A 12,571-nucleotide genomic window follows, 5' to 3' on the forward strand; every position below is an offset into this window, starting at 1 on the left:
CCACGTTTCATCAGAGTCGCCTGTGAGATTGTTAAGCACGAAAATTCCCAGGTTTTGCCACCTACTAAATCAGCACCCTTCAGGGCCCAAGTCTCTCCCCAGGATGTACACACTAGAGTCTGTAGGTGATGTTCAGAAGTCACATGGGGCACTGGGGAGATTCAGAATTATGCAGATCTGAGTTCAAATCTCAGCTTGACAGTCACCGTGGGCTATTCTCTGGACACCGGAAGTGGTTCATAAATATCTGAATGAATGGATGGGTGACCTTAAGCAACTTATTTAACTCCCTGAGCCTATTTCCTCTTCTACAAAATACATAGTACCTACTTTGCTGTGTTCTAGGGAAAACTGAATGAGATCATGCCTAGAAAATATTCTGTGGCATATAGTAGCACCTTAAGAAATTGTACCCATCATTATTGTTTTTAGGTTTGTAGAGAGTGGCTTAAAGGTGGGAAGTTGGGGCTGGGCGCGGTGGCTCATGCCTGTAATCCCAGCACTTTGGGAGGCCAAGGTGGGCAGATCACCTGAGGTCAGGAGTTCGAGACCAGCCTGACCAATATGATGAAACCCCATCTCTACTAAAAATACAAAAATTAGCCGGGCGTGGTGGCATGCGCCTGTAATCTCAGCTACTCGGGAGGCTGAAACAGGAGAATTGCTTGGACCTGGGAGGCAGAGGTTGCAGTGAGCTGAGATCACACCATTGCATTCCAGCCTGCGCAACAAAGCGAGACTCTGTCTCAAAAAAAATAAAAAAAATAAAAAATAAAAAGACCAGGCACGGTGGCTCACGCCTGTAATCCCAACACTTCGGGAAGCCAAGGCGGGTGGATCACGAGGTCGAGAGATCAAGACCATCCTGGCCAACATGGTGAAACCCCGTCTCTACTAAAAATACAAAGATTAGCCGGGCGTGGTGGCGGGCGCCTGTAGTCCCAGCTACTCAGGAGGCTCAGGCAGGAGAATCACTTGAACCCGGGAGGTGGAGGTTGCAGTGAGCCGAGATTGCGCCACTGCACTCTAGCCTGGTGACAGAGCAAGACTCTGTCTCAAAAAAAAAAAAAAAAAAAAAAAAAAGGTGGAAAGTGGGGACTTGGGTAGGGAAACCGTGGATACTCCCAGAACACCTTGGGGCAGGCTTCAGGCAAGTTAGTTCTACTTATATTTTCTGAGTGTTATATGTGTGCCAGGCCTTGTGTTGGGTCCTGGGTATAGTATTTAGAGTGAATAGGTTTGGCCCTTTCCTTTGAGGAGCTCATAGAATAGCAGGTTCGTAAGCATTTGTTGTAGTTCAAGCAATGGGAAAAGCATGTGTAGAATGTAGAATAGCTGTGAGGAGGGAGGAATTAAGTCTAGAAGGGGCAGAAATGGCTCTGCAGAAAGGGTGCCAACTGGGCAGGGTTTTGAAGGATACCTAGGAGTTTGCCAGGTGATTAAGAAAGTCTGATACTTTTTCTGGTATATGAAAATGAGACTTGTCTCAGGACTCCTGTGCATGTTTGAAAGATGTGTAGTTCTGCTAGGGTTCGTCTGAGGCTGAAGAAGCTCCTTCTTCTCCTTGGGTAGACAGAGGACTGACAACTGGGGTTTATGCAAAGGGAAAGGTCCCTCTCCTGTAGCTTCCATTACTATGTCAGGAGCCAAATGAAGTCCAGATTCTGGCAGGCAGCAGAGGTTAGCCCAGAGCTGGTGAAGCTCATTGGAGAGGAACAGAAGCATGGACTCTAAGCCAGGAGGCCTTGGTCCCTGTCCCAACTCACCAAAAAGTCACCAGTGGGATATTTCCCCCCTTGATGTCTCCAGTCATCCTCTGTAAAATGGGGATAAGTCAGTCCCATTCCAGCCATCAACATAGGGTATTGTGTAAATCAAACGAAATATATGCATAAATGCGTACTTTGCAAAGTGAGTGTATATGAATAGAAAGGATAATTATCCTCTTTTTAAAATCTAGGCCAACCCCAAGGATAATCTGAGCTCTGGTTATTTTAAACCTGTGTTTTTCAGCCTATTTTCCACCAAGACACAATCCATGGGCATAGTCGGATTATGCCCAATGCCTGATGCGAAGTCTAGTTCCACCCCTTCCTTTCCTATTCAGAAAAGCATTTTGGAATACCAGTGAGTGAGAAAGGTGTTATTGCAGGCATCTCCCTGAATTCTCCCTAATTTATAAAGAAGGTAAATCAGTTGCAAATTTTAGGACTTTAGCTTTCGCTGGGAAAGCTAATCTCACAATGTTTGTGTGTTGCTAAATGATGATCAAGTTGAGTATTCTACCACAACCACCACAACCAAAACAGCAACATTTATGGGCCGCCATTGATGGAAGGCTCACCCTGTGCCAGCCACTCTTCCATAAATATTTATATACATTAGCTTGTTCATTCCTCACCTCCGCTTTCTAAAGCAGGCACTGCTTCTAGATGAGGAAACCAAGACCCAGAAATATTATGTAACTTACCCAAGGTCACACAGTCAAGAACAGATGGATTTGAGATTTGAAGCCAGGCTCTAGTGCTGTAGAAACCAGGAAGGAGTCCTGGGCTGGGAGGCAGCTCTGCCACTCACTGACCATGTGATCAGAAGTCTACTTCACCCCTCTGGGCAATGGGTGAGGGGTGTGGAAGAGGTGGCTCCACTCCAGGCGTGGTTGGGCAGGGCTGGGCTGGTTCTCTGTTCTCTGGGAGCGGTCTCACATGGTTGCCTGGCTATCTCCACCCACTTCAGCAGAGTTCTCCCGCCCAGCCTCGGTCAGCGAGAACCACGATGCAGGGCCTGACGGTGACAAGCGGGATGAGGATGGCGAGTCTGGGGGGCGACGGTCAGAGGCTGAGGAGGGAGAGGTCAGGACTCCAACCAAGATCAAGGAGCTAAAGGTAGGAGCCTGGCTTTCTCATACCCTCTGCCCTGGGGATCAGGAGGCTGACCTGAGGTCTAGCCTCGGCCTTGGCCTTCACGTGCCTCCAGCTGTGGCCAAGCACCCTTGCTATGGAGTGCACCATGGCAGGGCCTTGCCTTTGGGTCATCTCTCAATACCTGGCCCTTGCCGGGATGGGGCAGGCATGGGAGTGGTCATGCTGCCTGCCCTATACTCTCCCCAGCTTTGCCCTGCTTTTCCAGAGGGGCACTCTGTCCCCTAGAGGACTCAGGCCTCCTTTTGCACACTCTTAATTTGCCCCTTTGACTGGGATCTGGATCTGCACCGCTCTCTTCCTCCTCAGAGCATGACCAGGTGTCACCAACAGCTCTCAGGAGTGTGAGGTTCAAGTGTGTCCCCTTTCTATTTCCCCAGGCCCCACTCAGGTGCATACACACACTCCCAGTATCTGTGTTTACATGCTCATGCAGGAGTGCATGACCTCAGCCTCACACACATTTAATAACAGATATATGCACCCGTCACCCTTAGATCCATGCACACAGATGTGCAAACAACATGCACACACACAGGTGTGTGCACGCACAGGCCAGGGAGAGCTTCCTCTTGGTATAGTTGTTCAGCAGGTTTCTTTCCATCTACCTTGTGAGCACAGGGCCTTGAACATGCTCCCACTGACAGCAAGAGACAGGGAACCCCATTCTCACATCCCATCTGCCCAGTGTGGCTCTGCCCACTTGGCCTCTAGTTCCCTTCTCTGCCTTCCTGGGACAGCGCCCTGCTTCACACCTGTACCTTCTTCCGACTACCTCACTGCCCTGCTGGTGGCCCACCCAGCTGCCCTGGCCTCCACCTGGTCGAGTGTGAGTGCTCTGGGCTCCTTGCTGGACCAAGCCCATCATGGTATCTCTAATCCATCTGCTCTACTGACCCTGCTGCTTTCTTTCCCTCCTACCACATCCCACTAGCCGGAGCAGGAAACCACGCCGAGACACAAGCAGGAGGTACTGCATGGGACCTGTCCCTCCCTACCCAGCCGTTCCCATCCCTAGCTCATTTGTCACCATCCCACAGTCCATCCCAGGCTCACTTCCCTGGCACCATCTCAGCTTCAACTTCATCTCTGCTCCCCAGCCATCCCCCTCTGCAGCCGTCCTTGCTCCCCACTCTGCCACCCGCTAAGCTTATCTCTCCAGCTCCCTTCTTAGACTCTCCTGGCCAATCGGCTATCTCTCCCTCCTTCCTCAGCCCTCCCACCCTCTCCCCAGCTCACCCAGTCCTCCATACTTGCAGCTCACCTGCTGACCATCCCACCTGCACCACCAGCTCTTCCAGGCCATTCTGTGCTTTCATTTAGCACATCTCCCCTGACCCACCCCTTCCCTAGATTCATCTCCTCCCCGACAGCACTGTTTGGTCTTGCCTCCATCTCGTCTGTGTCCCCTGTGTCCTCACCCCTAGCTTCTTTTTGTATCTATTGGCAGTCAGATGTGGGAGTGGGGATTGGGGTGGGGGAGGGAGGTGCCTCAGAGCACATCTGCATCTGCCCCAACTCCAGTCCTACACCTCCCCAAGGCAGGGTCGATTACTGCTCAGCTATGGCAGAAACCTCCTCCTTTTCTCCTCCTTTCCTCGTCTTCTTCCCATTTGTTGCTTCCCAAATTATTCCTTCCATGTTAACCACTTCTTCCCTCTCACACAGTCACCAACTCTTCATCTGAACTTTAACTGCAAGAGAAGTGGGTTTATTCTTGGGCTGCCAAGGGAAAGGGCCAGAGACTGGGACATAAGAAGAGCCTTGCCTTGGAGTTCTGAGATCTGGGTTTCAACCCCGTTTCTGCCACCAACTCTTTGAAGGTCTTGGGAAATTCCCCTCAGGCCCCAGTCCCCTGTCTGCACAGCAAAGCATTCAGACTAGGTTTCTCCAATGCCCTTAACCTTTAAGGATCCCAGGATCCCACTGCTCCCTACAGCCTTCAGGGACATAACACACCCACGGAGGCAGTGGGGTAGGTTTGTGATGGAAGACGACAAGCCACATCTCAGGTTGGGACTCACTACCCATTGCAGCCCAAACCCTCTCCCTGTGCAAGCACCATCAGGTTTGACTTCTCAGACAGCTATTGTCCAGAGGACAGCTCAGCTTGGGAAGGGATGCCCGAGGAACAGACAGATGTCTGGAGGGAAAGCAGGAGCCTCACTGGGATTGGTTTCCTTCCTGAGGTAGCTTAGGAGTCAGCCATAGTGGATCCTTGGGTACCAGAGATGAGCCCAGGGGAAGATTCTAGCTTTGTCCAAGGGTAAGCTTACCTTCCAGTGGTTCTTCCAGAATTAGCTGATCTGACTTTAATAAGCTGAGATTGTCCATTTCTTGTCCTGAATTGAGTTAACATGAATTTTTAAGCAGCCTTGCAGATAAGCGTCCTTGGGCTGCCAGCCACCATTTTGCCCCAGAAGTAGCCAGATAAACAGCTTTGGCAGGTCCCTGCCAGCTCCTGCGCAAAGCTCGTCCTCCCTTGACCTAAGGAGATGACTGTCATGCTGCACTGGCTAGGAACACTACCCATATAGGTAGAATCCTACAGATCCGGCTATACCTGGCTCAATTCTTGTGCCCAGCCACGGGACTTACTGCTCTTCTTCCTGGTCTCTAATTCTCCTAATCTTCCTGAACACTCCACAGCATTCTAGTTTCTCTATCTGGCTGTATCTCACCCTGTCTGCTATTGGTGAGTCAGTACCTGAAAGGTATCTGGAAGGTCCAGGGTGGTTGGGGAAGGTAGTGTCCCATCACAGAGGAGACTAGACGCAATTTTTTCCTGCCCCAGTCCCTAGTGTGGGAGCTTGGCCATTCTTCTGGATGTCCCTGGCTTGAGGAGGATCTGTACTGTGGGCCTCCCCAGGGCCTGAGCAGTTGTGCATGTTGGGCTAGGAGGGGCCCAGACTGGGCATCCTGCTAAGTACAGTGGCCCAAGTCTCGGCCAGAAAGTGGACACTGGGATCCAGGAGGGATCTAGGAGGCCCCTGAACGAGCCAGAGCAGCCCAGTGAACAGGATTAGTGAGTTATTATAGCTCTCTGGCAGTTGCCGCCTGCTATGCCTTAGTTGTAACAGAGGGAAGTCACCTCTGTGACTAAGACCGGGCTTATAGCACCACAGGGAACTCACCCAGACCTGTGGGCTTTGGGTAGAGGTTGGCTGTTCAGAGGCTGTAGGGCCAGGCAAGGGAGAAGCAAAGGTGGCTTGATTAGACATCTCTTTTTCATCTTCAGTGCTCTGTGCCTTGGGATGTGTACCTGTTGGGGTGGTTCTCCTTGCCCTGGTTGGTCTCTGGGGCTGCCATGAGGGTGACACAGGTCAGAGTGGGAATCACGTTGCTGGTGGAGGGTGGTGATGGTGACTGCTGCCATCATCCCTGCATCTTGCATCCCCTGCTTGGAGCTGTTCCCCTAACACCACCACCCTCTCCATCTATCCCTAGTTCTTAGACAAGCCAGAAGACGTCTTGCTGAAGCACCAGGCCAGTATCAATGAGCTCAAGAGGACCCTGAAGGAGCCCAACAGCAAACTCATCCACCGGGATCGAGACTGGGAATGGGAGCGCAGGCTGCCCTCCTCCCCCGCCTCCCCCTCCCCCAAGGGCACCCCTGAGAAAGCCAATGAGGTAGGTGTCGCCCTGAACCCCTCGATAGGGGCCTTGGGTAAAGAGGCATTGGGTTGCTACATCCTGACTTACACTCATCCTCCACACCAATATGCTTCCCCCATTGCTGCTTAGGGGCTGGTGGGGATGGAGAGGGTGGTAGATTAGGCTAAGGGAGATGAATTCACTAAATCTTGGAATCCTGGGTCCTGGAGACCAACTTAAAACCTGAAAAACTCAAGACCCATGGTAGCTTGGCGTACTCCCCTTCCATCAGCCCGAGTATAATGGGGAAGGGGTGCTGGTTAGAAATGCAGGTTTCAGGGCCCCAGCCCAGACCTACTGAATCAGATATTTGGACTCAGTGCTGGCATCGGCATTTGGACAAGTGCTGCAGAGACTTCTCATGTGCACTACATTTTGAGAATCCCAACAGCTCTCTCCAGAACCAGACCCTGTTGTGCCTATTGTGAAAACACGGATTGGGGAGTGGTCCCTCCTAGAAGGGGCTTCGTAGTCCACTGGAGGGGAATGGGCCCTTCACAGAAATCAGACCTGCTTCTGAGGCTTCAGAAAAGGATCTCACATGACCTGCCTTTCTGAGTGGAAAGAGTGGGGTGTTTTCTCGATTGAAGAAGAGATGAAGTTAGGATTTGGGGAAGCACTGCATTTAGACTCTCAAGTCAGTATTTTTAGCCCTTGCTAAATCTTGGCGATATTTACCCCAGTTTATACTTAGGTGTTTTCTCCCTGAAGCTATTGCTTACTGGTCTCAAATATGGTTGTGGTGTAGACTTACACTGCCTGGGTTTGAATTCCGGCTCCGCTGCCTGCCAGCTGGATGACTTTGGGCTTGTTACTTAACCTCTCTGAGACTCGTTGGGTAGAGATAATAAAAGCATCTACTTCATGGGGATGTTGTAAGGATTAAGTGAGATAATGCACTTAGAGGGACTAGCAGAGTACCTGGATGCGCAGTATGAGTTATTGTTTCACTTGAGAGTTCCAGACTCTTCCACAGAGGAGGTTAACGTCAAATCAGGATAAAGAAAGCATGTTTCAATCCAAAGTGTTAAAGTCAAGCATACTAATTTAACTAGAGGCATTCACAGATGACTTTTCTTTAAGAAATAAAATTCCCCTTTCCTAAATAAAATAAAAGTTGAAAGGGCCCTGGGAACCTGCTCAGAACCTTCATTTTACAGATAGGGGCACTGAGACCCAGAAAGAGGAAGGACTTATTCAGTGTCTTAGCTGATGGAAGAGGAGCCAGAATGCAATTTTCTTGTGACCCAGGCTATTGTATTTGCTATTAAATCACAGCTGCCTAGGAGCAAGACCAAATCACATAAAGACCAGGTAGAGAGTCAATTGTATGTGTGCTGCCCTCTAATGCTTTGAAAATTGGTGATGCACCCATGATCTAATTAGCAGAGCATTTTATTGAATCAGTGCTACTATGGCCTGAACCTGCCAGATAACAGACGGCTTTGTCTAGTAAGGCCTAAGTCCAGAGAGAGCTACTGGGGTGGCTTTCTGGTTTGTGAGTCACAGAAGTAGGGATGCTTTGGGGGCCTTTAAGGCTGGTGCCGTGGAAGAAGGGCAGACCTCTGCATCCACGAAGGGCCTCTGTTTGCCTCTGGCACAAGCAAGACCCTGGGCTGGGTGGCGGAGGCTGGTCTAGTGATCCAGTGAACAGTGCCCTCTTCTGCCCTTCAGCGTGGCCTCTAATCAATCCTGATGTGGGCTGGCCAAGCTTGGCCTGGCTGTGGGCGAGGTGGGATGCAGAGACTACTGAAAGAGTGAGTCTCCAGAAGAGAAGGGGAGGATGAGCCCTGGGAAGTGAGGTCTAGAGCTCTGGAGTGTCTCAGTGTAGCCTGGTGTAGGGTGTGCCCCACCTGCTGGTGATAGCTGGAACTGCTAGAAGATGGGTCTTACTAAAAGGTAGAATCTGCTCCACCTCCCAGCCCCGCTCAGCCGCAAGAAGTATAGTCCACTGCTGGAAAGAACTATGGTCCAGGAGCTCACCCTGGAGCTATGGACCATTCAGAACTGGCTTACAGGCCCCCCTTGGCATTTAGGGGCCTTTGAAGATTTGGGAGATGGGGAGGTGCCATAGACAAGGATAGACTGGCTCCTTGGGTGAGTAACTTCCCATTTCTGAGCCGCATTGCCTAGTCCATCTACAAGAGGACCAAAATGGTCATTCCATAGGGTAGTTGGGAAAGTGGAGTGAAATAATGAATATAAAAGCACTTTCTCAACTGGAAGGTGCTGGGCAGTCATGGGGCTATTGCTGATGGTGACTAGAATCCCTGATCCCAAAATCAGTTTTGTGGAGGGCATCCTGAAGATGCCTGTGTCATCCAGAATTCCTAGCAAGCCTCCTCGTATATTGTTGGGCCTCATCTGGGCCAAGGGGAAAACAGAGGGAACTTTAACTGTTCCCATTTGCCAAACCCAAGTTTCAGTGTTTAAAGGGGGCTGTAATCCAAACTGCACGACTGAACCATAGCCTAAGCCAGAGACATCTGGAGCCAGAGTCTAAATGGTATGGCTCCAACATCTCTGAATGAGAGTGGGCAGGCCATGGGGGAAGGGCACTGGGGCTGACTGTGGGCCTGCCTCCCTTAAGTGGTTCAGAAGGGCAGTCCCTCCCGAGCTCACCCAACAGAGTGGCTACTCCCTGACCTAATCCACAAATCCTACAGATGTGGGACTTAAAAAGCTGGGCTATTTATGGACTTTGTGTGTGTGTCTCTCTCTCCTACTTTTTCTCTCTCCCTGTCTTCCTGTCTCTGTCTCTCCTTCCCTTCCTCCCTCTTTCCCTTTCCTCTGGCTCTGGGCCTCCCCTGCAGTCCCAGAGGACCCAGGACATCTCTCAGCAGGACTTGGTACCTGAGCCTGGAGCAGCCGCAGGCTTGGAAGTGTTCACTCAGAAAAGCCTCGCAGCATCTCCTGAGGTTACTGTCTTCACCTTCCTGTGCCCCTTCCTCCTGCCCACCCAGAACCACCCTCTGTGGTCTTAAGAAAACCCTTTCTCTGGGGTGAGGGGAATGTGCCAGATTCTGCCAAGCAGATGGAAGCAATGGGTAACCCATGCTGTCCCCATGCTGTGATAAGGAAATGTCCCCATCCCAGAGATCCATAAAGGGCCAGCCCCTCCCTCATCCATTGTTTCTCAGGAGGGACAGGACTGCAACCATTCTGGGAAGACAGAACAGCCTGCATTGCCTTTGGCCTTGAAGGAGAGGCAGGAATGATCTCCCTCTTTCAGGCCCTGGTGAGGCAGGTAACTCTAGAGGCAGGGTCTGACTTCTATGCTTAGGGTCAGGGGTCATGCTAGAGGCAGGCTCTGACTTCTATGCTTAGCGTCAGGGATCATGCTAGAGGCAGGCTCTGACTTCTATGCTTAGGGTCAGGGGTCATGGCACCCAAATGCCTTCTACCTTAAGGTCTTGTCTCTGTTCAGAAGCCTGAATGGTCTAGCAGTGGCTAGTTAGGGCACGACATTCCAGGCATCCCCTGCCTGTGTCTTCCCTGAATTCCCCTGGAGCTTGGGCCCATCAAGGAGGCAGGCAAAAGTGGACATCTTTCTCTAAGGAGTATCCTTAGGGTTGTAGAGAGATTGGTCAGGCAAGTGTTTGAAATGAGGAGGCCACTGCTTCTATGCCCAGGGCGGCAGCAAGTGGAGGGCTCTTTGAACTTCCTGTGGTCCTGCATGGATGCTGGGTATAGAATCCAGGCCCAGGCAGGAGGATGCACTCCCTCCTCTCCTGGGATTTCATGGACTGTCAGGGTTGGAAGGTACTGAGCGATCATCTGGGCAGAACTTTCTTCCCCGATATCTGCTGCTCCCCTGTTGACGTATGCTGTCCTCTGAGGGCCTGTACCTTTCTCCATTCTCAGAGAAAACTTCTATAGCTGCTGCAAACGTGCTGGAACCTTAAGAAAGATATAAATGAGCTACATAAGTGATAAAACATAAATCATACTTCTACTCTATGAATTTTTCCTCCATCTAAAAATAAAAACAAAACTATCCGCGCACTCTCTTGAGGGAAATCGGACAGGAGTCAACAGCATACCAAGGACAGGGCCAGAGAGATGCCCTGGACACAGAGATGCTCCTGTGACCAAGGACAGAGATGCTCCTGTGACCAAGGTGCCCGTTTGGGGAGCAGAGCCCACAACCTGCACCCCACCCCCCCATCATTCTCCTGCAAATGTCCATCCAGCCTCTTCCACAGCAGGCACTTTTGCTGTCCTTGGCGGCAGCCCATTAACTATTGAGAAGTTTTCGTGTTGAATTAAAACCTGCCCTTTCAAATCAGCAGCCTGTAGGTCTCATTCTGCCCGGTGGTGCCTGCTGCCGCTCTGCATCCTCCTCCAGGCCAGCCCTTTGGAGACTTGAACACCTCCCCTCCCCTTCCCTAGAACACTTCACTCTCTTCCCACTTTCTCCCAGGACATGGTTTCTGGAGGGCCCCTTACCCTGGACCCCCTGCCGGGGCAGGCCTGGCCGGGCATGGTGGCTTACACCTGTAATTCCAGCACTTTTGGGATACTGAGTTGGGCGGATCACCTGAGGTCAGGAGTTCGAGACCAGCCTGGCCAAAATGGTGAAACCCCGTCTCTACTAAAAATACAAATAATAATAATAATAATGATAATAATAATAATAAGCCAGGTGTGGTGGCACGTGCCTGTAATCTCAGCTACTGGGGAGGCTGAGGCAGGAGAATCGCTTGAACTCGGGAGGCGGCTGTGTCAGTGAGTCAAGATCATGCCACTGCACTCCAGCCTGGACGACAGAGCAAAACTCTGTCTCAAAAAAAAAAAAAAAAAAAAAGGCAGGCCCCCAAATGTGACCCAGAGCTCCAGGAGGGGCCTGAACAGCCTGGATTCAGGAGAACAGCCAGGCTGGAGAGTTTCCTGTCTGTGCCTTGGGTGCAGACAGCTGTGAGCCCAACTGGCTCTGTTTTTCCCCACCCCTGTTGCTAGCTTCCCTTGCTGCAGTGCCCCTGTCTGTCGGCAGGGGGCGCTCTGAGCAAGACACCGACGGTCCCCTGGCTTGAGAAAGAATGGCTGCAGGGCTGCGGCTACCTGGGGCTACCCTAATATTATCCCATCTTGTGATTCGGGTTAGAACGACTTTCACGCCAACCCCTCGGGCCAGGTGTGTGGCTCTACCCGTGCCTTCGCACCGTGGAAGTTTTTTTCTTTTTTGTTCAGTTTTCTTTTCCTCTTCAGGATCCTACGTTTTACTTTGTCCCCTGCTGCTCAGCCTGTCATCTTGTGCATGGCCTCTCCCCTCTGGGATACCGTTTCCCCTTCTGAAATAAGGATAACGATATCTGCTTCACAAGTTGCCATTTGGATTAAATTTAATAACTTAGACAAAGGGTTGGTATTGCCTGGCACATAGTAACTAACAAGCACTATACATTTCCCCTTTCTTCCTGCAGAGTCTTACTTTTCATTCTCTGCCAGCACCTGCGCCACTCACTCTTGCTTATCTAGCCTAATTGCCAGTTAGAATTGGGGCAGGAATGTTCCAGAAGGAGGCACATTGATTAGCTTTGGCCATCATTGCCAGGCGGATGTCAGTACAGCTGGAATGGAGGCAGCTGAAGGAACCTGCTTCTCAAGGAAATGAGCAAAGGGACCTAGCTTCTGTAGGCTCTCAAAGCACGTCCCTTTGGGATGGTTCAGGAGCTGTAGTCCTGAAGGCTTAATGACCTGAAGTAAAAGCTCAGAAACCCACCCCAGACTTTACCTAGACCTTCCCCCCTTCCTTTTATCTTGCTTTCCCATGGACAAGATTATTTTAATGGGTTCTGATTCCCTGACAGAGAGATTTTCTGAAAACACAGTGGGGAACAGAGGGTTTATGATGCTCTCTTGGGCCTTCAAAATGTTTCAGGTTTTATGGGATCTGACAGACTCCTCCCTGTGGGGTGGGATTAACAGACTCCTCACCAAGTCATAACCTGAAAAGGAGCCCAAGGTCATATAAACCTTCTCCCTCCTGCTGCCAG

The 12,571-nt window shown here is 50.9% G+C and overlaps 1 protein-coding gene across 50 annotated transcripts in view; it reads left to right on the top strand.

The window, feature by feature from the left end:
• Positions 1-12,571, top strand: part of EPB41L1 (erythrocyte membrane protein band 4.1 like 1) — a 139,694-nt gene that overhangs the window by 98,081 nt on the left and 29,042 nt on the right. For 19 of the 50 annotated variants that reach the window (XM_054467198.2, XM_063659223.1, XM_063659194.1 and 16 more), the window contains 2 exons: positions 2,737-2,885; positions 6,369-6,551. In XM_054467198.2, coding sequence (XP_054323173.1) covers positions 2,737-2,885; positions 6,369-6,551 — 332 coding nt within the window. Of the gene's footprint in view, positions 1-2,736; positions 2,886-3,855; positions 3,892-6,368; positions 6,552-12,571 lie in introns of all 50 variants that reach the window. The other 31 variants (XM_063659207.1, XM_063659201.1, XM_063659206.1 and 28 more) reach the window with 3 other exon arrangements.

This window comes from Pongo pygmaeus, chromosome 21, assembly GCF_028885625.2.
Source record: "Pongo pygmaeus isolate AG05252 chromosome 21, NHGRI_mPonPyg2-v2.0_pri, whole genome shotgun sequence".
NCBI lineage: Eukaryota > Metazoa > Chordata > Mammalia > Primates > Hominidae > Pongo > Pongo pygmaeus.